Raw genomic sequence first — 27,524 nt, 5'->3', positions numbered from 1 at the left:
AGGTTAGCAAAATGCCTGCCCTGCACTGCACAGGCTCACGGGCAGCTGCAGTGTGGGTTGATAGCTCCTATATAAGATAAAGCACTTTTGACACTCGTGTGAGTAACCCAATTACTTTCTCAACTCCTCCCAGTAAAACAGGGAGCTCCATTCACTCGGGGGCCTTATCCAGCTTGTTTGCCATCACTGTCCCCGGCAAACCACGAAGCCTGATACATAGTAGGTTCTTGGCCACTTTTATTTTTTAGTGGAAGAATGTACCAGAGCTTACAAGAGTCCAGAGGAAGGCTCCGACCAGGTCGAGAGCCAGGCAAGGCTCCCAAGAACGTATCCTGCCCGACATAAATCTTTAAGGACAAACAGGCAGATTGATATGTCACCCATGGGAGAACCAAGTAGCAAAGCTTTTTCAATTATGCACAGTTTGGGTTTATCCATCCTGCCGCTTCTCCTCCATTTGCAGGGATAATTGAGAGTCAGCTGCGGTTCAACTTGCTAAGTGCCCATAGTGAGCAGTGAATTACGAGGAACAGAAATGCTGTTCGTGTTGCTCAGGAAAGGGTGAGCCAGTAAAAATACAAGTGCGGGCTGGTAATTTATTGGCCCTTGTTAACAAGGACTCCGTAGGCATTCTTAGAGGATTCCTTTTAGAGGGAGCTGAGTTATCGGGAGCAAAGAAATTACATTCGTCATTGGCTACCTGCAAACTAGGGTTTGCGAGAGCAGCTCAGGAAGCGCATCTTTCTGCATGGTCCGTGCTCCGCCACGGACCTCCCGTTTTCTGCAGGAACGTGCACAACCTTCTGCAAGTGTAGAATGTGATGTCAGAGAAAAGGGTGCAATCAAAAACAGCTAGGGAATGGTGGGACCAGGGGTGAGGTGCAACTGTCTATACCGCGTAGTAGTTAAAACGCGAACTGCCGGAACTCCAGCTCTAGCCACCCTGCTCACCTGCAGGATGCTCTCTGGGCTTAATTTTCCTCCTCTGCAACATTGTGACAGTTGTCATCCTTGCCCGACTGACTTGTCTTGAGGACTGCATGCAAATACATGTAAACACTCAGAACAGTGGCTGGCACCTAGGAAGTGCCCTGTCAATGTCAGTTCGGGCTGTTAGTAATAAATGTTTTGTTTGGTAGCCAGAAAGAGCTGGGTTTGAATCTCACCGCTTAACTAGCTTTAAAGCTTTGGAAAAGTTTCCCTGACATCTCTGAGCCTCAGTTTTTCACCACCTAAAAGTGAAGATTCTAATACCAAGCTCTTAGGATTATTAGAAGGATTTTAAGCTAAGTTGATGAACATGGAAATAGCACAGGGTCTCGAGGAATGAGCCCAAATTCTTCCTTATTGTTAATGGTATAGTTAGCTGGTCCAAGCCTAAAAGACACTTTTTCTTTTCCTTCACTGTTCCCCACATTTCTTATGAAACATTTACGCAGCAGACATCTACCAGATGCCTACTGAGCATTGGGCACTGTGCCTGCTCTTAAAGAGCTCCCAGTCTGGTGAAAAGAAACACAGATTAGCAGACAGAAGACCACTGCAGGCTGATGCCTCAGATGGGGGTAGGAGCTACACTGTGCTAGTTCCTGGGAAGCACACATGATTGCTCTCGATCCAGAATGTTTCAGTGTAACACCCTGACTGGCCCATTAGAAAAGTGTTCAACCTATCTACTGTTGTTAATATTATAAAGTACGTGCTGATCCTTATTTATATGATGTGTCAGCAGTAAAAGAAGCTCTCATTCTAACACTTCACAGTATCACAGCTCCTGATCGTCTGTATTTACTGTCTACTTTGTCGTTGGATTCCCACGGTAACCCAGATCAGAAGCAGAGCCAGTAACACCCATTTTAGGATCGTGACGCTCCCAGGGGCTGTGGCCTGTTCAGGGTGTGACAGTTACCAAGTGGCCCGATAAGACCAGATGGAGGAGTACGAGGAGAGAGGGAGGAAAGAAAATACAGATACATATTAAAAAACAATTGGAATTTTCTCGACTCTTGTCTTGCGCTTTCCCTGCCATTAACGGTCCCTTTTCTTGGAAGACACTTTGGATAAATATCAGACGGCTTGTCCATGATCCCAGCAGAGGCCGTTCTTTATGCTGAGACCTTGATGTTTGCTATATTGTAAATAACCTGACTCTCAGCTTAAACTCAGCTGCAAACTAATTTTAATCACTTGGGACAAGTCAGAGCACCTCTCTGAGGCTCATTTCTGTCTTTGGCGAAAGGAGGATTATTTTTTCCACCACGTGACCTCTGAGGTCCCTGCAGCCTCCCGTCCTGTGATTCCGTGAGGAGCCCGATGGCAGAGACACCCTGCACTCATTTAAGTGACTCACACGCTCCTCCCTCATCCAGCTTTCCTCAGGGAAGGAGCCTGGCCTCCAGCTTCTACACTTGCGGAAGCCCCTTTGATTTGGGACCCTCGGGCCTCAGGGGCCATTCTCAACACACACTTAAGCCAGCTTGAAGTTGAAGCGTGATGGCTTTGTTCTCTGAAAGTGGAGTATCAAAGTGTTTTGACTGTGTCGAATTTGATTTTTCCATAGGTTCCCACCAGCCAAAAGAAGGAAGGTGTTTATGATGTGCCAAAAAGTCAACCTGTAAGTGTAAGTAAATCTTCTCTCTTCTGCCAGGCTCCCGTGACCTGCGCTCCTACGAGGCTGTGTCTACAGCTTGAGGAAGGGAACCCCTCTTCTGGATAGGCGTTATAACTTAGAGAGCTTTGCCAGGGCCTACATGGCACGGACTCCTCAGTGAGTCAGAGGGAAGGGGGCATAGGGCGGAAATGGTGAGGCTGAGGAAGGGTTGCCAACCTGGACCGAGGTCTGGCCCCCCGCGTGGCGGTGAGTTGAACTGCACAAACCACTATGTCCAGGGGTCTCAAGGTCTGAGTTGTTCCATGACAAAAGTCTCTGGCCAAAGACTTAATTATACCTGATCAAATAGGGGGCAGTGTCTCGATCCTGGGAAGAGTTGCCCATCCGATTTAAAAGTGGTTGATAGGTCTCAGAGGGATCATAGAAGAGCCGGCCAGGGCCTTTAGAGTGTATAAGGGTCCAGCCAGTGGATAAGACCACCAAGAAAAAGGTCACGTGTAGTGGGCTTGCAAAGAACCCGGCAGGTCCACTACATCTGGACCCCATCGGCCAGTGGGACTCCTGGAAATGGAAAATATCAAGCTGTGTGACACTACCACAAGCCAGTGCTAGGCCAGGCCCAGATTTCGGCCCCCCATCCAGTCGGCGTGCGGAAGGCAGCCTCTGTACGTGATTCAGGAGCACTGGGGAACTCTTGCCCAAGGGGACATCGGACTTCACCGCGGCCTGTGTAAACAGAACTAGGATGTTTAGTCACCGCTGATCTCATTCAGCTCAGTGATGGGTACAAAGAGCACAGGCTTTGAAAACAGACCCCCAGGAACTCCAGCTCTGACCCTAACAGGACTTGTGAGGCTGGATGACTCTCTGGGCTGTTGTTATTGGTCCTGGACCCCACCCTGTGAGAGACACAAAGACACCCCCGCATTTTTCAAGGTCAGATTGATAGGGCAATTTGAAACCCCATTCCCAGGGCAGCAACTGAAGGACCTAGAAATGCTTGGCCTGGAGAAAAGGAACCATAAATGTGGAGATGGGAGTCCCCAGGGCTACCGGTTGGAAGAGGGCTTACACTGTTCTGTATTGGCCAGCCCAAAGTGACAGTGACCTTCCTGAGCAGTGGTCAGAGCTGTTAAGAGTTAGAACAGCTGGCACCTAGGGGAGTGAGCTCCCCATCACTGGAGCTGGTGCAAGCAGAGCCTAAAAGGCCCCCTGTCAGAAAAACTATAGGAGGATTCAAATGTGAGATGGGCAGAGGGGAAAGAGGAGCTCCTGTTGTCCCTTTCAAACCTGACCTTCTGTCCTGAGTTGAGAGTCCTTCTGGCTCATTCTTACCCTCCTCTGCCCCTGTTCTCTTTTCACCTGGTGAAATTTCTTCCTTTTCCTATCAGCGTCCATTCCTCTTCCCCATATCCTGCATCCACCCAGACCCCACCTAAATCCTGCTCCCGAAAGCCAACACATGTTAGGTTTCATGAGACAGCATATTTGAATGGGGTCCTCAAAAACTTGAGTCTACGAGGTAGTTGAGAACGTGAAGTGGAGTGTCGCTCAGAGAAAAAGCCGTTTTTCTCCTTGAGGCCTTTGCATTTGTCAAGCCTTCTTGTCACGGAGACACTGGTCCGTTCGTGTTTCCGTTTGGTTCAGCTCCCATCACACAGCTCCCTACAATTCAATTTGTGCCTAAATTGCTTCACTTGCCCCTAACAGGTTTAGATACGTGAGGAAACATGCTCCATTTGCCGCCTTGGTTTTCGTGAATTTATTAACCAGTCTGGCCACACCATCTCCATGCTTAATAGCTGAAAAAAAAAAACCCAACCAAACAAAAAAAGCCCAAGCTCCTTAGCCTGACATACACAGCACTCAGGTGCCAGCCTCAGCCCGGATCTCTGGTCTACCTCCCCCTGGTCCAGCTCTACTGAATTCTGCAAGGTTCTGAAGGAGCCACATCCTCCCCTAATAGCCCAGCTTAGCTTCAGGCTATGGGGACTCAGGGAGACTTTGTGGTCTTCTGCTAAGTGTGAGCAGATCACCCCTACCTCTGTGCCCCGCTCCCTATCATTCCTCTGTTAACAGCTCTTAGCACATAGCATCCCAACTCTTCTCCTGGCTCCTTACTTCCAGGAACTTCCTGAGGTCCTTGGATTACCAGAAGCAAGCCCAGGGTCTGGCATGTGAAAGGCAGGGATGACACAGCCGCTCAAGGGGTGTTTCATAAATATACGCATGACTCTGCCTGTAGAAAGAATTGAAAATCCTTACACTTTCTTTTAAAGGGAATTTCCTGGTTATCTGACTCTGAAATAGGCATTAAGTAAACATGCTCAGGTTTTGCTTGGGAAATATCTGGGCTGCCTGAACGGCCAGCAGTAGCTTCCAACCCTCTGTTCGCATAGAGTCCTAGAAGCATCTGGGCTTTTCCGTGAACAATTTCAACATTTCTAAAAGCCAGAGACAGGTAGCAAGTCAAAAGTATCAACTCTAGTGGAGGGGCAGATGCTTGCGTTTGGTATCTCAACTCCTATTCTTACTACCTTTAGGACTTCTGATAAGTTCCCTTGTTTCTCTACACCTCCCTGCTCTCATCTATCAAAGGAGTTACTAAACCCAACTTACTGAATGATTTTGAGGAGAAAACAGCATGTGTATTGGAAACTTGATCCCACTTGCCTAAACTTCCCAGAGGTACTTTATATATCCCACAGCCCACATCCCTCACTGTTCTGGGACCTTCCTGTTCTCCAGGCTGGCCCCTGTAGACCTGCCTCCCTGATGAGTGCATATTCCCTGGGATACCTTTGTGCCCTGAAAATCCCTGCTGTGATCTCGATGTTTGCTCCCTCACCACCTGCTCCTTAACCAGAAAGACAAATAAACCAAAGACAGCCAAGTCAGTGCATATTAAGCAGCTTCAAGCCAGTTTGACAGCTTCCACAAGTTTCCCACAAGAAGGGAAACTGCCCAGTGACCTGTTACTCTAGGAACCACCGGTTTCTTCTTCTTTGGGTCCAGAGCCCAGTCTGCCCAGAGCCCAGTAAGAGACTCAGCTTGGGGCTGTCACTGGAGAAGATCACACATCAGCTCCAGAAGAAATGGCCTGATCTTCAGCATCAGACTTGGGTATCCTCTCATCCTGGCCACCCGCTAAGGGTCCTTGAGCATCTTTTTCCTTCTCTAAACCCCAGTGTCGTAACCTGCAAAGAGAAAGGAATGCCTGCCTTGTAGCTTTGTTTGGAGGACTAAAGGAGACATTTATGTAAAACCTTAACAGGGGATATGGATTAGATTAAACGAGAACATTACTGTCGGTTGTCGGCACGAGCAATCCACCAGCCAACAGTTCACACTGAGGCGGGATTGCAAGTATGCTAGGTAATTGCACACCTCCTCTAGGAAGCCTTTTTTTTTTTTTTACCCCAGAGTAAACAGCTCCCCCGGGAGACCTCTGTGCTTCTCTGTGCAATGATCACAATGCACTATTACCTTTTCTTAATGAATCCATGTGAGCCATTGGACTTTGAGTTTCTTAAAGGCCTTGGCTTCGGGGTTAATGGTACCTGCCTTAGAGTTTTTTGTGTTAAGGACTAAGTGAGCTGAAGAATATGAATCAACACAGTGCTTGGTGCAGAGTAGGGATTCAACAGCTGTGAGCTGTTACTGTTCTGCTCTGTGAGCTCCTTGAGGTCAGGAATCGCTTTTAATCATCACTCTTTCTACAGTAACTCCTCTGAGGATATCTGCTCCCTTTGAGCTTTTGATGGTATACGCTTTCCCCGTGGGTGGTGGGAATCTCATGTGCCCAAGTAAATTTTTATAGGCCTTGAAGCCAGGGGGATCCTTGATTGCAGCTCTAAAACCTCTGTCCTGGAGTCTCAGTCCCCTGGACTAGGGTGGCTCACTGTCACCCTACATGGCCAGAGGTGTCCTCATCAAGGTGTCACGTTTGGTGCATTGGGTTCTAGAGTTTGAGAAGTCGTGGCATTTCTTCTGGGTCTTGCCCACCCCAGTGCATCACCTGATGGGACACAGTTTTGTCTCCATCAGTCGGGCTCTTGGTCCAGACAGAGAGCCGGTTCTCTGTCTTCAGTCTCCTCTCTGACATCATGCATCCACACCCTGGTTTACACCACCAGGCACCATAACCTTGGGGAGCCAAGCTCTACCAGCCCCTTTCTTGTTCCCTTTTGCACAAATAATGTGTTAGGATGCTTTGTTTGTCCTAATCCGGACCTATAATATTACCTTCTTGTAACAGATTTGTTCTTAGGGTCATACTACACTCCCTTCCACTCTTACCTAGGACTCTGAGACAAGATAAGGATTAATCCCATTCGCTCCCAGAAATATACATTTCCTCTCTTCCTAGTCAAGGCAGCTAGAAGATTTGTACAGAGGCTTTATTTTCATGCCAGGGTCTCCAAACTCCGATAGAATTGATGCTTGCTGATAGGGAATATTAGCTGACTAGAGAGGCAGGGAGGAAAGAGCGTATAACTTGGGCAAAGCCTTGAAGGATGAGCAGGACTTGGACGGGCACAGCCCCTTCTGGGCATATCATTAAGGTCCTTCTGGCTCCTGAGTGTTTATTTCCTCTACTAGGTGGTACTCAGAACTGATGAATTTATCATCAGTTTCCTTCTCAGAAATGGGTAGCCTTTCTTTCTGCCAGATGATAATGCTTCTGGTGTTCTTTAGACAAATATCCTGGCCTCTTTGGGGCTGTCAGGAAGGCACATCCCTGAATGGAGAGGAAAACGTCAGCTAAGTAGCCCATTACCACATCCATTATTTAGTGCTTTTTGCACTCCGTTAGCCTTTGAACATGATTCTGGTTCTACAGGGGGACCCAGTGGAATCACACATTCACAGTTTGCTCAAGTGCCTGTTTTGGACCCTGTCATGCCCCACAACGCTCAACTTGGTTGAGGCTTAACCTTCATAGGTCACCAGACCTAAAGCTCAGCATGCCTTATGTCATTGTCACATGAGAAATACCAGCACTTGTCTTCTCCCCTCCCCTCCTTCCCACCTCATATAATAGTCTTATGGCTGAGGGGCACCTTTGGCTCAGGTCATGACCTCACAGTTCATGGGATCAAGCCTCAGGTCAGGCTCAGCGCTGACAGCTCTGTCACACTTGCTCTCTCTCAAAATAAATAAATAAACATTAAAAAAATATATTCTTATGGCTGAAAAAGATCTTTTACCCTTCACCCTATAACTGCCTGGTTTTAAATCCTTTTATGTGGATGTACTAGACATAATTATCAGTACTAACCCATCAGTGGATTCTAGCAGAACTTTCTTCGGCCTTTGAAAGAGAGTCTTAAAGGTTTGGCTTAGCGGAAAATAGAAAGGACGCAGATTGTGGAATTGACCAGCTGGACTCCACATTCAGTTCTGGGGGACAAGACATGGATTCAGATATTGAAAGTAATAATCAGACTCCCCTGAGATTCTTTCCTCCCTTTGGGTATGATCTTTGCCAATCTCTTCAAGTTTCTGAGACTCCTCTTCGAGTGGAAATGATGAGCATCCTATGCCAACATCTCAGGGCTTTTGTGAGACTCATGAAGCAATGTGAGAGCATTGTCGGTGAAGACGAGGGGTTGCTTTCATGGTCTCTGGGGACATAAAGACCAAGGGATGGTGTGTACTTATTCCTCCAGCTATTTTATAGACTCTCTTAAGATTACGAGAAAGGCTCAAGTTTTCTGACAAGAGAGGGCACATCTGAGCTCACTGTCAGGAAGAAATCTGAAACCATCTGAGCTGATTTTCAGAGGGAAGGACAGCTCTCAAAGAGTAGTGAGGTCTCTGGCCCCCAGAGTATTCAAGCAGCAGGTGAATGGTTCTGCAGGGGTTCTTATGTGGAGAAGGTGACCACACTAGCGGACCTTGGAGCCATCTACCCACTCTCTCATCCACTTTCCCCCGTGTTTATAACATCTAGCGTTGACCTCACCATCTTGTTCCCGGTGTCTCAGCTGCGAAGCCAGGCACCCCAGAGGCCCTGTTACTATCTCCACCATCCTCTCCCTGGCTTTAGAGTTGCCCACGGTGAAGCGTGCAGCAGTAAGTTATGGCATTGCCCCGTGAGGTCGGTGCTCTGGATGGAAACATGTTTACTATGCGCTGTAATCAAGGCACCACACTGAGCAAGCCCTGGGCACAGAGTAGGTCCTTAGAAAATCGGTCCCTCCTTAGTTTCCTCCTGGAGAGCTGGAGGACAGTGCTTGCGTCTCTCTGGTGCGTCCTAGAAAAGAGCCACACTGGGAGAATCGGGTAAAAACCCCAGTGATCACATGTGAAGTCCAAGGCTCCCTTCACTTCCTTTCTTTGCCTTATTGTGCTAGGCCACCAGCTCTGCACACTGAGAGTCTGAGCTAACTTAGCTGGGGAAAAAGCAGGTAGACTTTATTGAGTAGATACTGTGTGCCATGGACAGCCTAGACTGTGGTCTCAGCCTATCTCATTCAGTAGTCACACCTGGAAGGTAGATGTCATTTATATATGAGGAAGCTGAGGCTTTCCAGAGGGCCTATACAGTCACAAAGCTGGTAAGTGACAGAGCCCGAAATTGAACCTTCAGCTGTTCTGATTCACACAGTTTCCACTAAAACACACTGCCTTTAGGATTCAAGAAAATGCCAAGCCCCCATCTCCTCTTCCTCACCATGGTTGGAGTCAGTACTCAGGCCAGTTTCTGTCTCCCATTACTCGTTGCTTCTGAGTCCTTATTAACAACGCTGAGGCTAGCCCCTGGGGGTGGCTATGAACACCTCTCTCCCCCTTCAGCCGGAGTCCCATGAGGCACACCCATGTCTGACTCGTTCCTGACCCCTCACTCCGCCTATGCACTGCACTCTGTATCCTGACATTGAAAAAAATATCTGTGAGTCCCAAAGAACAAATCTCAAGGAATCAAAAATCAGAGAGCTGCTCATTTGGCCTCCCCTGCCTCCCACCCTCCAAACATCTATGTTTCTGTGCAAGACCCCTGTCTCCCAACAGTCAGTATTCAGTTGATTTTCCTTGCCTTAGATTTAATTCAGTTTCCCTGCTACAAATGTAGGAAGAGTCAATCCATTAAAGTGAAGAATTACAGAAATTCTCTGGACAACTGTTCCTAACCACCCCCACCAGCCCCCGTCTTTCATGGCAAATAAATTTTCATTCACAATTCAGCAGTTGGTTTTTCCTTTAGTCTGAAATCTGGATCAAGATGTTTCATAATTGAATTAAATCTAGTCTGAACATTTGTCAGCTTCACTTCCTCATTAAGCACCACATTGTAGAGAAATTATAATTATCGGAATGCCGTTAACATAGATGTCACACAAGAGGAGGTCTTCCTGAACTAAGGGAAAGGAATCTGCATCGGCATATTCCACAAAGGAAATAGAAGCTTGCCCTGTCTTGCTTTTCTTAGACAGGCTTTCGGTTTGCAGTGGTTAACAAAACTGTCCTGAGATAGAATCCTAAATCCCTGGAATCTCAGAATTTGTGAGGACATTAAAAGCTGCTGGGTCAGCCTTCTCACCAATACAGGGATCCCTCCAGAACATTTGTGATGAGCACAGATGAACGTGTCTGACTCTGGCTTTGGCCCACATGCCTGCAGTGACAGACCTTCATGACTTTTGTGATCCCACAGCTCCATTTGCTGGAGAGCCCTCCTTGTTTTCAAGTTCCCTTACAGCTTCTATTCATTCATTCATTCATTCATTCATCCATCCATTTGACGAACTTTTACTAAGGACCTCCTATCTGCCATAAAGTGGCCTACTCACTAGGGATATAAAGATGAATAAGGATGGCTGCTTGAGAATTTTAATGATCACGAGAAGGTAGATGTGTAAAAATGGTTGCAATCCGTGTAATCCTCTAGGCCATATGTAGCATATGTCTATAATATGCTCTGGGAGCATAGTGGGGAGGCAGAAAACTTTGCCCAAGGGAGTTCAGTGAGGTCTTCACCCAGGAAGTAGGGTCTTAAAAGATGATAGGAACTTGGCACAGAGAAAGAGTGGAACGGGATTCAGGAAGAGGGAACTGAATGTGTAAAGGCACTGAACTATGGAAAAGCATACCATATCCCGGGGGCTGATGAAGAGTCTGGGGTGGTGGGACTGCAGGATGCCTTCATGTGAGCAGGTGACAGGGCACGAAGGGAAGCCATCCCCACGGAGTGAAGGACCTGGAATGCGATGCTCAGAAACTCAGATTGGCTGGGAAGCCACTGGTGCTGTCGGGTGTTGAGTGGCACTATTAGAGTTGTGATTCTCAGCATCACTTTGGTGGCCTGCAACAGGTGGCTTGGCTATTGGAGAGACCGGTAAGAAGCTGATGGGATTATCCATGTGTATCTATCAGGATGAAGTCAGGAAAACAGAGCCCACACGAGGTAATTTCATAGAGGGAATTTAATGTGGAGAACTAGTTACAAAGGTGTTAGGAGAGCTGACAAGCCAAACAGAGGGCAATGGAACAACCCAAATTAGTAACATTCAGAAGTTGCTACCGTCCCCAGGACTGGAAGGACAAATAAAGGGACCAGGGCTGCCAGTGGGCACTGTGACCGCAGAGGGCACAGGGACCTTGGCAAGAGGGGGTGGCTGTCTGGTGGAAAGTAGAGCCGTGAGGGAGACTCACGGCCAGGTTCACTGCCAGAATACTGCATAAAGAGAGCCAGGGAGAAATTCAGTGCTTCTCCCCTCTTTCCACCATCCAGCATCCAACTACCCCTTTTGTTGGCCAAACCAAAGTGAAAGTGGGTTGACAAGGGAGCTCAGGCAATGTAATTTACAAGGCCACCCCCCTGTCCTACTACACAGAGCAGAGGGAGGACAAGAATGGGTCTGAAGGGCAAAGTGGTCAAAGGGTAGGCAAGTAAGGATTACTTTGGGTCTGGGCTGCGGGTGACACCCTGCAGACAGGGAGAGGAACGGAGGGAGGGAAATGTGTAAATTGGAATGAATGACATTCAGATCTAGAAAGTAGGTCTAGAAAGTAGTAGGTCTAGAAAGATCTTGCTGATGTGGGGGGGAGGGGGAAAGAGAAACACAAGGTCTAAGCTCCTTCTGAAGTGGCAAGCCTTGGCAGGTCGGGTAAGCAGGCAATAGGGACTGAGTGCTCTGTCTCCTGTCCTATAGCTCTGCCATTTACATACGTGCTGTTTTACGTGTCCAGGTTCTAAGGGTGTTTGTAGATCAGCCTTTCCATCCACTCTCTTCAGGTCCTTGCCAAAGACAGTAGTAATCCCTTTCATCCTCCTCTCTGTTCTCAGTCCATGCCTCACATTTGGGCAGTGTCACATTATCACTTTGAATGATATCTGGCTCTTTCTTCCCCGTTTCTGTCATGAATGGAAGGAATCAAGCAGAGTTGTAGACAGCTCGCTGTTAAATCATTCCCGAAACTTGTTTTCTACAAATGCAAATGTGGAAGGGGATAAGCGCTTGCATAAGCAGTTGCCTGGTGTCCTGTTTGCTCAGTTGTGTGTTGGCAAAAATCACATCTCGATAAAACAATGATCAGTCCATCGCTGTGCTCAAATTCCTGCCACCGGTCTCCTGCAGGAATGGTCTCCAAACTTTTTATAAAATCCTGGCACCATTATTGCAATGAACTGTGCCCAGTAGCCTTTTATAGGAACAGATGGGAATAGGAGTTGTGGTTGAAGCTGGGTTGAAGCCTCAAGGCCTACCCACCTGGAATCCTTTTCTGAAGCACAGAAGATTCTGGAAAGGAAGAGATCCAGAGAAGATAGTGTGAAAACCACTGTCAAAAGAATCCACTGGCTAATTCCATGGGTGGGAGCAGTGGGGTGTTTAGATGAAGAGATTCTTCACATTATTTCCATTAGAAGCTTTGTTCTTCTATAATTGAATTTGCAAACACAGATTGGGAGCCTGCTCTTTGGGAGGGAGTGAAACATCACAAAATTTGAAGTTTGGGGTACCTGGGGGCTCATTCGATTAAGCATCCAAATTTGGCTCAGGTCATGATCTCACAGTTCGTGAGTTTGAGCCTGACATCGGGCTCTGTGCTGACAGCTCAGAGCCTAGAGCCGGCTTCAGATTCTGTCACTCCCTCTCTCTCTGCCCATCCCATTTGCTCTCTCTCAGAAATATATTTTAAAAACATTTTTTAAAAAGTTGAAGTTAATCAAAGCTTTATACTTCTTAGCTGTATGACTCAGCAAAGTGCTTTATGTTTTGGATTCTTCTGAATGACCAGTTAGCATCTGGGGAAGATTACTTGGCACCAACATGGAATCACAGAAGTCTGAGCCTTTTGGAACACCTGGGGGACTGCGTTGTTGAGCATCTGACTCTTGATTTCGGCTCGGGTCATGATCTCACAGTCATGGGATTAAGCGCCACGTTGGGCTCTTGTGGAGCCAGCTTGGGATTCTCTCTCCCTCTCCCCCTCTCCCCCGCTCACACGTCCTTGCTCTCTCTCATCCTAAAATTTAAAAACAAACAAACAAACAAAAAACAGAAGTGTGACCCTTTCAGCCTGACTATGTAGGCCTTAAATTTTTTTCCCTCAATTACCAGCTGCGTGACCTCGGATAGCGTGTTCACTCATAAAACGTGGGTAATGACTGTGGTGCCTACCTCATAGAATTCTCCTGAGGACTAAATAAGGTGATACATGTATAACTCTATATGAGTAGCACCTGGCACATAGTAAGTGCTCAATAAATGTTAGCCGTAATTATTATCGTGAGCTGTTATATGGGCATAGGACTATACCAAGTGCTTCAAGAGATAGGAGAAGGAATAAGATGTGGCCTAGCCCCGACGGTGCTTGTGGTCTATGGGTGGGAGTGACTTCAGTATCTAGAGTGAGGGGCTAGAGTGCCTTTAATTCTCCATGGCTAAGCAATGTCAACAAGATCAAGTGTAACCTGAGAGTCTGGGGTAGGGCTGAACCTACAAGAGAGTTTCATGGCTATAGGGCAGGGATAACCAACATTTGTAACTACCAAAGAAAGCAAGGCACTTAACGAGATAGGCACTTAATGCACTATTTCAGGACTCTCCCAAGCAACCATAAGAAGTAGGTCTCTTCTCTACGGTAAAGGTTATTAAAGATCAGAGAAGTTAAATCACTTAGCACAGCTGGAAGAGGCATCCCTAAGAATCTAAGCTAGTTCTCTCTGAACTTAAAATGAGGGTGACCTAGTTTATCATCCAAAGTGGGTCACTTTTGAATGCAAAAAAGGGGTGTGCTATTAACAATGACATCAGGACAATAGACATGAACAGGAGCTGTCTTAAGTGGACCAGGATGTAGGGCCACCTTACCCAAAGCCAGTGAATGTCCTTCCTAACTGGGCTACCCTGTCTCAAAGACCACAACACAGGAGATTTCAAAGAAGGCACAGGAAGCATCTGTCCATCTTGTTCTTGGCACTCCGTACCAGTTTTGTCCCCGTGTGGAAACAAGCCCAGTACTACCCACGAGACAGAGGTGCCCTGGTACATGCTCGCTCCTTCAGCGGGCATAATAAATCAGATTACTTGGAGATCTGTTATGTGGTGAAAAACTGTAGTCCAGGGTATCTGTTCACTGCCGCTGCTGTGAGTCTATCATTATTCCTCTAATACAGACCATTAACATTCACAGAACCTTAACTACAGCATCTCTAATGAGCACAGCTATAATATACAGTTTCCCCATAAATATCCATTGATGCTGACACTCATTCTCTCTTGGTACAGTAATTCAGCTTTTCTGGATAAATCATCATGCAGAGGCTCTTTCTTTCTCCCTAACTGCCATTATTAGTGGTTACACAAGAATAATGAGCAAACTCTGGTTGCAAAAAAGAAGAAAGAGATGAATGATCATGGAGAATACAAAAATATATGTTGGTGACAGTACCCGGCCATGGCAAAACCTGATTTTGCAATGACTTAGAAAGGAGGCAAGAAATGAACATTAGCTGAGCACTTACTGGGGGCTGGGGAGTACACGCGTTGTTTGGCCAGCTGTATGTGGTTCAGTGAATCCCAACATTGCATTGCCCAGCAGTCATTTGTGATGCTTTTAAAAAGGCAGCTTCCTCGGCCCCACCCCCTAGATCTGCTTTTGTATGGCTCACGTGTGCGTGTGTATGTATGTAAAGGGAGATTTATGAAGCTCCCCAATACAGTCTGATGCTCCGCTAAGTTTATCTGGTTTAATGAACAAAGCATCTATGATTTGCCCCACTTGATGGACCAGAAGACTGAGGTGGAGACGCTATGGGGAGAGGGAAATAAAGTCTGGCTCTGAAGGAAGCATCCCTTGCTTCTGACTTGTATGCAAAGAATGGCTCCTATTAAGATGACATTGACTCACTTGGTACACGTTCTCCCTGCTCCAGCCCTCGTTCCCACCTCTCATGGGGCTCTGTCAGCGCCTCACCATGCTTCTCTCCAGGATGTTGGCAGCTGTCCTTGTCTCTGTTACTCCTCTTTCCCACCATTGTATGCTGCCAGCCCAATACTCTTGGTTCGTTCCCACTTTCCTATAGTTTTCAATCTCCTAGCCTTGTCTTTCTGGCTATTTTTCTGTTGTTCGTCCCATAGTCACCTAGAAGGTTCTACCCCTATGACCCCAGTCAGAATTTCAGGGATAACACCTGCAGTGTGATCTGACCAGGGTCCTCCAGAAAAGATTGGGGTGCACTGTGGCGGGGCGGGCTCCTAAACTGTGGTTACTCCTTCCAGAGCCCTTACCTCTTTCCCTAGTCTTAAAACACAGATCGTCTGACACCCTTTGTTCTCCTCACCATAGTGGAGTAGTTGAGAGCACACACTCCAAAGCTAGCCCACTTTGGTGAACATTATAGCTCTACCATTTACTAGCCGGATGACCTTGGGTAAGTTAATTAATCCTTCTGTCCCTCAGTTTCCTCCTCTGAAAATGAGGATAGCAATAGCACCTGTATCCGCTGCAATAATTAAATGAGTTAATAAGTAAAAGCACTTTAGAATAGTGTCTGTACATACAGAAGAAGCTCCATCTGAACATTAACTGTTGTTATTATTGTCCTGCATGACCCCTGCCTGGCCAAGGAGGGATGAGGTCTTAATACTAATATTAAAACCTTTCCTTCCTCTTCAGACCAGAATGGACTGCTTGGGATACGTTCCAGAGATAGAATTATCATTTCTTAATGAATGATTGTATGTCAGGGTGTGGGAGAGAGACGAATCAAGAGTCACTTGTACATTTGGGGGCTTTATGGATCTACCCAAACCAGAAAGAATGATCTCAACCACTTGTGACCTAATCCAGAGTATCTTGAGTAGTTTAAATTAAAAAGGTCTTTCCTAGAACATAGCCAACATGCAGGTAAATAGGGTCTCTGCCTGTGAGGTCATTGTAGGATCTCCTCACATATGCCACATTTACCCTAGCTCCCTAGTCTTCAGAGATAGGGTGTCCAGCACCAGAAAACAAACAGGAAGTTTTTTTGTTGTTTGGTTTTTTTGCTGTAGTAGTAGGCACAGAGTGGCCCTGTTGCTTTCGGCGCATCGTTTCTGCAATACTGGATGGCACCTCCTAGAACCAATCTCTGGTCACTTGTGCATTGCTGTGTTCAGGCATCCACTCCTCACCCATTCAATTGTCTCGTGTCATCGCGTGTTGAGCGCTGTGCTAGGCACAGGTGCTGTACAAGTCAGACCATGTCCCAACCCTTGCCCAGCTCACACCCCACAGGGGAAGACTGCCAACAAACAAGTTAAAATACTAATAGAGCATGAGTGCGAGCCATAAAACCAAACAGGATAACGTGGTGAGAGGTGGGGCTGCTCTTTTACTTGGGGAGAAATGGTCAGAGGAGGTCTCCCTAGTGACGTGACAGCTGAGCGGAGATCTGTATTATGAGAAGAAACCAGTGAAACAGGAACAGGAAAAGGCACGGGCAAAGGCATGTCCCAGCGGTCCATGAAGAACAGAGGGAAGACCAGTGTTGGCCAGAGCACAGTGGGAAAGGGGAGAGTGGAGGGTGAGCTCAAACACAGGTGGCAACTAGGTGTGGACAGTCCTACAGGCAGTGGTGCAAAGTTTGGGTTTTATTCCAAGTATAATGGAAGACAGTGGAGCGTTTTAGGCAGGGAAGTAAGCCTGATCTGGTTTTTTAATACCATCGTGACTGATGTATTAGAGATTAACTTAAGGAGCAAGAGTAAAAACAGAAGTCTACGCAAAAGAGAAGGCAGCAGAAAAGATGAAGAGAGGCAGTCAGAGCCTGGAGACAGCATTTCTTAGTGAATGGTTGGGTGTCCAGGTGTGGGAGAGGAGGTGTCAAGTGTACCTTGTACATCTGAGGGCTTAAGCATCTAAGCATGAGTTGGTGGCCTTTACAGACATCGAAAGACAAGGAAAGAATGTGTTGGAAAAGATCCAAAGTTCTTTGGACGTATTAAGCTTGAGAGGCCAAATAGTATGGGATACAATTTCTAGCAACTAAGGGGGAGGGTGATAAGATCAGATATTGGCTCAACTTCAAGTAGGGAGGAATGTCACAGATTGACATTATTAGTCAATGTCAATTAGTGGTGAGAACCAATGGATCTCACTAATGGGGAGGACTTGAAGAATTCAGATAAAAATGCCATCCAGATTCTAGAAGGGCTAGAAGGATAGCATATCTCTTTTTTTATAACTTTTTCTGGAACATCTCCTTACTGTTTCTTTGAAATCAGAACAAAGACCATTTACCCTGACTGCAGAGCCTCACTGGGTCAAGTGACAGAGTGAATATGAGATCCTTTCTAGAGTTTATAATAATAAATGCCAAGTCTTTGTGAGCGAGCAAGTGTGTGTATGTGTGTGTGCATACATGTGCACACACATACATGCCGAGCATTTGGAAACACCATATGGACTACCATACCCTCTGCTTAGTAAGTCATGCTATAACCAAGTTTCTTTCTGTTCAGTCTCCTATTCTCATATAAACAAATTCATCCATTCCCTCATTCTGTTTTTTTTTTTAATTTGTCAATTCAGTATAATTTCCTGTTGTGTGCTAGTCACTGGGATATCTAGATCTTAGGAATACAAAAATGAATAAGATACAGTTTTCTATAAAAGGAACTTAGTTTCTACAAAGTCTTAGTCTATAGTGGTAAAGAGAGAACCAGTGAAGCTTGACATGTATGATGCCCAGGGGAGGATCATCTAATCACCATCCTTAGGACTTTGGAGGAAGGTTTGGAAGAGGTAACTAGACCCAAGTCTCTAGGGATGTGTTACAGTTCTCCTGATGAACAAGGATGGGAAGGGTAGCCAGTTGCAGGGAGTAGCTTGTACCAGAGCCTGAGGGTGAGAAATATACTGAGAGACCTGTTAGGAGGGCATGTGAAATTATGACACAAAGTTGCAAACTGTTTGTATGTTGGACAATCAATCAGATAGTCGAGGATAATGCTCTTCGAGATTTCCTGACTCCAAACCCTTGGGCTGCCTTCCATGTCTATTCTATAGGTGAACACTACCTCACCTGATCTTTGGAGATCTAGGAAGTAGCCATTTTCCTCGCTGTTTTACATATGAGCAAGCCAGGCTTTCCTTGAGGCCTTAGTTTTCTTGTTATAAAATGTGCCCCAGGTTTCTCCGCTCTGACTTACTGTCTTCTCTTAGTGTGCACACCTAGGAGTGGAATTGTTCTATGGTAGTAAGGAACTAGGTTAGGAGTCAGAACTTGGGGTTTCATCTCAGCTCTGCCATTCACATCATGATTTTGAAAAAGTTGGAGGCCTCAGTTTCTTCATCTGAAAAAAAAAATACAGGGTTAAGTTGACTCATAGATCCCTTCAATCTCTTCTAATTCAACTACTCTGCAGTTCTTCAACTCCTGAATCTATTCAAACTGCCATCCAAAAGGTGCTACGAATCATCGTATTCCTAAAGAATACTCCACCGAATTGTTGACTTCCTATTTGACCCAAAGAAGCAGACACATATTTGGAGGTCTTACACATATTTGGAGGTCAGGTGCCATGCTAATGAAGCTATTACCTGAAACATTGCCCTGGCTAATCTTCCCCTAGTCTTGTGAGATGGATATTTCCCAAATCTTACAACGAAGAAAACTCAAGAGATGAGTAAAGAGGTCCAATTCCATTCGCCCAAAAATAGACATCGGGTTTTGGTTGTTTGCCATGTCTTCAGTCCTGTGAATGGCATCGCAGCAGTGAAAATGGTACACCCTCTGTGAAATTGCTCATTGTGGGGTACCCCTGTTGTGACACTCCTCATGCTCCAGCCTGAATTGGAAGCCTCCAGTTTCCGTAGCTTGGCTGTTACAGCTCAGAGAAGGGACAGCATCTCAGTCCTTGCAATGTTGGCACTGGGCCTTGCTCATAGTGAGCAGTCAGGAAGTTTATTAATTATTAAATGAATTCCTTGAGGATCGAATCCAGGAATGAAGACGTGAATAAGGAAATGAATGCCTAAGCACGTAAAATCTGCATTCTTCCAGAGAAGAAAAGGAAAAGCATGTTGCACGGAACGGCTGTCAGAGCAGCAGGCAAAGCCCTCCTGACTATTTTTTCCTCTGCTGTGACATCTCTCCATTTGTGATTTCCTCTGATTTGCTCTGCACTCAGCCTGAGCCTCCGCTACTCGCTTGATTTCAACTGCATCCAGTATTTCTTGTTACGGTTTGGGTGCCATCTGGATCCTGGGAGTAGCCTCTCCAAGAGACACACACCAGCAAAGAAAGAGATGACTGACTCTCGGAGAAGATCCCCTGCCCTCCTCCCCACACTCCTGTTGAGATCCTGTCATCCTGCTGACAGGAGCCAATTTCGCATGACTGTGATTCTAATTCACTCCCTTTTTGATGCCAAATCTTGTTAGGAGTTTTGAAAAATCCTTGAGTTTTTGCTAATGTAGAACTAGAATAATAGATTCTTAAAAGGAGATGCCATAAAGGAAGAGATCATTAAAAACAAGTAATTACCAGCTTTGGGAAATTGTTCCCCTTCGGTTTTAGGTTTTCTCTGTACCTCTCTACCTACACAGTTGTGTTTGCACTCTGACAGCCGCTCAAGTACTAAAGCCATCTTGCAGCCTAACAGAGGGCTAAAACAAGAAAGGGGGCTCCACATTCTAAAATTCTCCTTGTCAACTATTAGAGCTTTGGGATGAGGTCCTGGGTCAGGCCCAGGAAGCTTCCACAAGTGTAAATGCATGAAGTCATCGCAGTGCTCTTACAGAAACTTAATGGCCAGGATGGTGTTTTCAGCATTTCTCCCTAATGCCCATCTCTGGCCCCATTTTGGCTATCACCAGACACATTCCTGTACCATCATCTCTCTCTTTATGATCACTAATACTGTCAAATCCCCAATACCACCACTGCCTCCATCTCAAAATGTCGGCTGCCTCCAGTTTCCCCGGCCCCCGAAGATTGGGTCAGATGCCATGTGTTTCCTAATAAAGACAACAGTGGTAGCGGTTACTGGCACGAATCAGTTCGTTACTGTGAACCAAGCGCTATATACTGAAGGCTTTGCATGTTGCACGTTACCCCATAACACCAATCATTTGATAATTGTCTGTTTTCTTTTCCATCTCCCTCAGATGATATAAGGTCAAGGACTGTGACTTATCCTAGCTGCTCAACAAATAGATGTGGAGTGACTTAGTGACTTCCTATCAGAGTCTATGACAAACACCACTGGCATCACCACTGCACCCCAGACACTGCACCCGCCATTTTGTAGGAATCACAATCCATGTCTCCTACCCATCATCACTGTTACTGAGATCAAACTTACTTAGCTCTGAGTATCTTATTGTAAAAGCCACCCTCAGCCTACAACTCATGCCACCAGCCCCATCCTTCTGCATTTTCTCAAGAAAATAATGGCTATGTTTTAGAATATCTGGGCTTGAAACTGTAGTGTTGCCAACTGAATCCTGAAATAGAGATGGAGAAGGAGAGAGGAGAAGGGCATGCGGTAGGAGGGATGAATGATGGGGCTGACCCCCGGAATGGTCCAGCCTCCCCAGTGTTAACACTGGGGGAAAGGTGCCGGAGGAGGAGCCCGCTGGGGCTTTGTCTGTTCTAGGAAGGCCATGTCGCACCTTCAGCTCCTCGAGGTGACTTTGCCCCTTCCCAGGATCAGTATTACCAAACCTATGCAATGGCCTGGAACCTGTCTACCCTCACCTACCAAGCAAATATCGCATGGCTATCCTCCCTTGCTTGCTTGCTTCCCTCCTTCCTTCCTTCTGCCCTGCTCCCTCCCTCGGTCCCCCTCCCTCCCTTCCTTCTCTTCATCCCTTTCCTTCCTCCCCCCTCTTTCCATCTCTCCCTCCTCTTCGTCCCTCCGCCTCTTTCTCCCTTCCTCCCTCCAATCATCCCTTCCCTTTCTGTAGTTTTGTCATCCATTGAGATTTTACTCTGCCAGCTACTGTGCTAATTTTATTCATATACATCAACCTTCTTGGTGTTTCTTCTCAGCAACCCTACATTGGCCTATGTTTCAAGGAGAAAACTGAGGCTTGGAGTGAGGAAGGATGTTTTCAGGGAAATGCCAACAATGAGGCAGCGGTTTGAACTGAAAGCTGCTGTTTCAGACATCCCTCTTTCCATTCCCCCACGCTGCCTGGCCTAAAAACATCAAACTTCTCACCCTAGAAGTACCTTTTATTTTCAAATGCAAGCAAATGGGTTTTCTTGACATTAGGGTAAAGTTGGGAAGCTTAACGGTCAAGAGTCAGATTCTGGAGCCCCAGCTGCCCCCTGTTTGTGCACATTAGCCTGGTCAGGTCAGCTTAGCACACTGACCTTCCAAGAGGTCCACCTTTCTCATGCCACCTGAATAAAGCACTAGCAAACGCCTTTCACCCCCAGTCCCCATCCTGAATTTCTCCTTGCATAGTCAGTCCATTTCAAACTGAATGTCCACTGATGGATGGATGGAGGGAGGGAGGGGTGGATAGACAGATGAATGCAATATGGTACATAACACGCAATGGAATATTTTTCAGCCTTAATGAGGAAGGACATGCTTCCATATGTGGCAGGTTGGCTGAACTTTGAGGACATTACACTAAGTGAAATAAGCCAACCACAAAGGACAAATGCTGCATGATACTACTTATCTGAGATCTATAAAATAGCCAAACACACTGAAGCAGAGGGTAGAATGGTGGTCACAAGGGGCTGGGGGCAGGGGAAAGTGGGAATTGCTATTCAGTGGTATAAGTTCTAGTTATGCAAGGTGACTAGGTTCTAGAGCCTGCATTGTGATGGTAATTAAAAGTACTGTATTATACACTCTAGAACTTGTTAAGAAGGTAGATCTTACATTAAGTGTTCTTGCCACAGTAAAAAGAAGTGGGGGTGGGGAAGGCTGTTTCAAAGACCAACTTAATTTCTAGGAAGCCAGATATAGATATTTCATTGTCCAAGGATTTACAGATGTATTATGCTGGGAGGCACTTCCAGGAAGACATAACTTTCATCATAAGGTCTAAGCATTTCTCTGCCCCTCTAACCTTCCAGACAACCTCTGGGATGCTCCTAAAATGGTAGCTGTGGAAAGGAGGGCCATTACCTGCCAAAATGAGTTCCAACTTTGAGTAATTAGGCAATTTTTTGGTCATTACAGAAACATATCCTCAAAGCAGCATGATTCTTCTATTAGATTAAGACATTGGGTCCAGAAGACCACTGGGCCCCAAATCTCAGTAGGCCTGGAAAATGTTGGCATTAAATGGTACTCCATGCTGTTGTAATGATAATGAACCTTCATGAATTTCCTCTTGAAACATGAATTTTAATTTCCTTTAAAAAGCCCCACAAATATCTAGCTCAGTCAATGAAGAAGTCCTTTACACCAGAAGAAGGCTGCTGTTTTGTGTAAAATGCATTTGTTTTCATGGTACCATCTAGACAGTGTAAAGAATTCAGTTCTCCAACAGAATCTTTTCAGTTAGTACAAAAGTAGAGATATTCTTTAAAAGAACAGAAGAGACTGTGTAAGGAAGCAATATGTCCAGGATTTAGAAAGTTCTCAGTCATCCGGAAGTTGTTTTTATAAATATATATTCTCTGGGGTGCCTGGATGGCTCAGTCAGTTATATGTCTGACTCTTGGCTTCAGCTCAGGTCATGATCTGATGGTTCATTGGATCGAGCCCCAAGTTGGGCTCTACACTGACGTGTGGAGCCTGCTTGGGATTCTCTTTCCCTCTCTGTCTGTCCCTCTCCTGTTTGTACTGTATACTTTCTCTCTCAAAAATAAATAAATTTAAATAAATAACATATATTTAGAGAGAGAGAGCTAGCCGAACTGTAAATACAGTAGCCACTAGCTACATGTGGCTATTTATATTGAAATTAAATAAAAATAAATAAAATTTAAGGCTCAGTTCATCAGTCCCAGTAGCCATATTTAAAGTGCTCAATAGCAACATGGAGCTATAGGCTACCATATTAGATATTGCAGACATAGAAATTTCCATCACACGGAAAGTTCTATGGGACATGGCTGCTCTTGGGAGAAATCATTTATTATCATCAAATTTTCCATTCCCTATCTCAACTCCACCCCCACCCCCACTTTGTTCTTCATTTGCCAAACAGAGGGGTGTGTGTGTGTGTGTGTGTATGTGTGTGTGTGTGTGTGTGTGTGTCTATCTGCCTGTGTCTGCCTCTCTGTCTGTCTGTCTGTCAGGAAGTAGGAAAACAGCTGTTCACTCTTGGCTAAAGGTGACAAAAGGCTAAATCCCTAGATACCACAGCAGGAATTCGTCTTCATTATGTGTCTTCCTTGTTAGCTCACTCACCAGGAAAAGGCACATGCATTCGAATGCCTGGAATCACTAGGTGCCTTAATAGTAGCCACTTTGGTGCAGTTACAACTCACTTAGGTTAATCCATTTCTCTTGAGCTTTCTAAGTGGGTAATTGAATTCATTCTTTTGCAGCTTTGGCCTGAGTTCTGAGTTTAGGTCTAGATACCTTGTACCCTCCCAGTCCCACTCCTACCCCACCCCCAAACTAGAATGATTATATATTCTTGCTCTGCTCGGAGCTTCAGAAGAACAAGGACCATGTATTATTCGTCTCTGTATCTCCAGTGCCTAGCCAGAGTTTGGCATGTGAAAAGTACCCGGTGAGTGTTTGTTAAAGAAATTAATTAATCAATTATATAATCAATCAAGATGTGTTCAGTTTTCCCAGTAGGACTTTCACTAATTATTCCTACAGAGAGTTCATTCCCCAGCACAGTGATTCCCAAGTCTGGCTTCATGTTAGAGTCACCTGGGGATCTCTTAGAAACCGACTGATGCCGGGGTCCCACCCCAGACCATTACAAGCAAATCTTTGATGGCGGGGCTCAGGCATCATCAGTAGTTTGGAGAAAGCTCCCCTAAAGGATTACCTTGTGGAGCCAGGGGTGAGAACCACACAAGGTTCTGATTTGGCAGCCGTAAATATATTTGCGTCCTTTTTGACGTGTTCACGTCCCATCTCATCCACTGTCACGTTGGCTGTAAGATTAATAACGTGAGTCTGGTCTTAATAGTTACTTTACTCAGTTATGGGACAACAGTGTCCCCACTGCTCCCAGCAGAGACTCTGGGAAGATAGACTCCCGGTGGAGGCTTTACTTCCATGTCTTCATGAAGATTCAGGCTAGAACTGTCTTGAAACAATACAAGAGAGCCTCTTCTGTTAAATCCTCACTGAAAGTGGATGGTTTGAGTAAATGTGAGCTGGTATTGTGTCTTGAAAAGTAGAATACAAAGCTGCATGCCTGCCACCATAATAAGTGTGAGAAATCTATCTATAAGGTGGGGAAAAGACTTGAAGATGAATGAATGAAAACTCTAATAGTAATTGTGGGTAAAGCAAGCTGTGAGTCGGGAGGACTTGGGAATGGACTCCAGGTCCTGGCCGTGAGACTCAACGGGGAGGAAGTGCATGGATGGCACGATCTCCCCACTGGCCGGATGCAATGCTCTGACTATCCCTGAGGCTTGCCCCAGACGGGAGGAAAGGGGTCCAAGGAATGACTGAGCCAGGATCACAACAGGAAGGTGCTTGTGGTGACAGGACAGGAGGATGATCAGGCAAGACTGTGGCCAGAAAGGAGATTCAAGGAAGAAGGCAGGGTCAAGAATGGACTGAGGGGATCAGGACGAGGGCCAGGACGTGTGGGGCATCCTTCTACATGGGATCTGGTCTGGGATCTCAGGCAGAGGTACTTTCTAAAGAGGGGCCTCCCTTCAGATTTTTCTTCTTCTTCCTCTTTCATTTTCCAAATGTCATATAATAGTCGTTTCCTAACATTAAAAAATGTGTGCCTCTGCATGCCCAAAGCGGGCCAAATGACACAGGCTGAGACGATACTAGGAACGGCTACTGTTTATTGAACATCTACCATGTGCCAAGCACCAAACGAGACCTCACACACACATCTCAAGTAATCCTCTCGATAAACCTGAGGCAATGTTAGCATTATCATCTGCACTTTAAAGACGAGAAAACTGAGGCTGACCGGTTTGTCCAGGATCGCACAGCCCACGTGTGGCCCGGCCAGGGTTCAGCCCACATCTGCGTGACTCCTGACAGATGCCTTTGCTCACCTCACACGCCCAGACCGAGCTTCGTCTGAATGGATAGAAATGGCCTCCTCACACCGCAGCCCCACACCTCACCAAAGGCCACCTCTTCTGTCACCAGGAAAGTGACGGACTCACACCAGTGCTGGTTATCCTCACACATTTTCATTATATGGTGGGGGTTTTATGAGAGTCTACAACAGGCTGTTTTTCAAATTTATTTAATTCATCCATCATGCTCTGAAGCCATTTGCTTTTTTATATTGGACAGATGTAATGAGATTTTGGACACTAAAAAATGTTTTTATTAAAAGTTATGACCCAGAGCTAGATGGTAGGGGCTGTGCCATAAATCCCTAGAAGTGTGTGAATTTATAAAGGATGTAGCGACATAACCTTAACCTTTTAGGCCACACCATAGATTACAGGATCACTTAGGCTAATACTGTCTCACTACCTCTCTCCACCTCTGGCCAAATAGAATCATCATCACAATAATTTATGTGGTTATCTGATGTGGTTGCCCTTCCTCTCCTCTTTGCCACAGTTGACCTCTGGCAAGCCAGGGCCTGATGGAAGCAGGTGGTTGAGGACAGAACTGGTGGTGGCTGTGGGAGGCACGGCCACGTTGGGTCTTTGGCCCTGCTTCTCTGTAAATGGGGCTGACTGACCTAACCGTCACCTTTTCTGCAGACAGGGTGGAGATGATTATGGGGGATGGTTTCTCCACTCCTTCATTGCCAACAGGAAGCTCTCCTCCAAAGTGGGAAATGATTCAGTTCTTTCTGTTCATGCATAATAACTCCATTTCAGTGTTAATATTGTCAGATTTATATTAATGCTGCACTACTTGGATATCATCCAAAACGTAATTAGCTTGTATATAGTGACCAAAACATGATGATTAAAAACATATATATAATAGATGTTATGTATATTATCTATAATATATATTATCACTGCGACTTTGGTAATTAATATTTGTTTAGCAGACCACCAAGGTATCAGATGGTGAGAGAACAACAAAAGACTGAAAGGAAATTGTACTAGAGAAGTTTATTACTATAGGTCCTGGAGGAGGTACATAGCGCACCTCGGGAGATCACTTGAGAAAGGTCAAGGCAGGGGGCAGGTAGAGAAGGCAGGGCAGGACCGAAGACACGTGCCTTTACTCGGACCCACAGTGAAGTGCTTTGGGTTCTCTGGACTGAGGCCAGAGTGGTCCATTTGCACCAAAAAGAGCAAGGTTTTGGTAAGCTCTACAGGGACCTTAAGGCCCTGGGAAGCCAGAGAGACTGCCAACCACAAGGCTACTGGGGGAGGCATTCAAGGAGCTTAGAATTACTTGTGACTCTGCAGGGTGTTTATCTAGAGCCTGCCTCATAGCCTCATGGGAGAGGCTCGTGTCCCTTCAAGGCCCCTGCAGCTGAGCCACATAAATGAATGCCATTGCAGCAGTATCAGGTGGTTTAGCCAAATTCTCAATAATCGTAAACAGTAAAATGAGAAAATTAACAAAACGATTAGATTTGGTCACCTGCCAGCTACGTCTACAACGTGCATTCATTCCTGTATTCTTGAGCATGGCTATGTGCCACTTCCTCTGTGAGCAGCCAGGATTCAGGAATAAATACAGCTTGGTCCCTGCTCCAGGAAGCACAATGGATGTCCCATCCCTCTGATGATTTTCAGCTCAGAGGATCAAGGAAAGCTTCATGGAAGAGGTGGCCTTCCAGCTGGGCTTTGAGCTTGCAGAGGTGAGAAGAAGAGCATTTCAAGCATAGGGGGCAACATGCAGCAGGGCACTTGCAAAACCAGCTGGTCACAGACTGCTCCAAAGAGTTTGACTAAAGCACATGGTAGTGTTTTTAATTTGTAAAACCAAAATGTTGAGCGTAAACATCGTGCTCTTATCCGCTGCCCCCCGCCACCCAACCATGGAGGCTGGCTGGGTCATGTCTGTAATCGCAGGAAGATAGGCTTGAAACCTACAAACTTACCCTTGCTGTGTTTCCTAATCAGGCCCGTGTTGTATCACCCGCTTCTGCTGGGAACACGTCCAGGGCTTTCCTAGTACACTGGCCACAGCTCCTGCCTGGTGTAACTGCAGATGCCATCATCCTCACTCATAAATCCATGCCATTTGTGTGTCATGCTCTTCGTCCTCATTCATCATCCCTTACCCTTTCAGAATGGCCATCCATTCGAGGATTTTGAAGAACGGTTTGCTGCGGCCACCCCGGTAAGAAGGAGAGGGCCCTGCCCGGTTAACCATTCCACGTCATCATCCCATTGTTCATTTCATGCTCA

The 27,524-nt window shown here is 46.0% G+C and overlaps 1 protein-coding gene across 11 annotated transcripts in view; it reads left to right on the top strand.

The window, feature by feature from the left end:
• DAB1 (DAB adaptor protein 1) overlaps positions 1-27,524 on the top strand; it is a 1,144,406-nt gene that overhangs the window by 1,082,450 nt on the left and 34,432 nt on the right. For 7 of the 11 annotated variants that reach the window (XM_043575105.1, XM_043575098.1, XM_043575094.1 and 4 more), the window contains 2 exons: positions 2,561-2,620; positions 27,406-27,456. In XM_043575105.1, the coding sequence (XP_043431040.1) occupies positions 2,561-2,620; positions 27,406-27,456 (111 nt within the window). The remainder of the gene's footprint in view (positions 1-2,560; positions 2,621-27,405; positions 27,457-27,524) is intronic. The other 4 variants (XM_043575101.1, XM_043575103.1, XM_043575102.1 and 1 more) reach the window with 2 other exon arrangements.

Source organism: Prionailurus bengalensis, chromosome C1 (genome assembly GCF_016509475.1).
Source record: "Prionailurus bengalensis isolate Pbe53 chromosome C1, Fcat_Pben_1.1_paternal_pri, whole genome shotgun sequence".
In the NCBI taxonomy this organism is placed as follows: Eukaryota; Metazoa; Chordata; class Mammalia; order Carnivora; family Felidae; genus Prionailurus; species Prionailurus bengalensis.
Note: the sequence above shows the minus strand (reverse complement) of the source record. Positions and strands in the feature narration are given on the sequence as shown.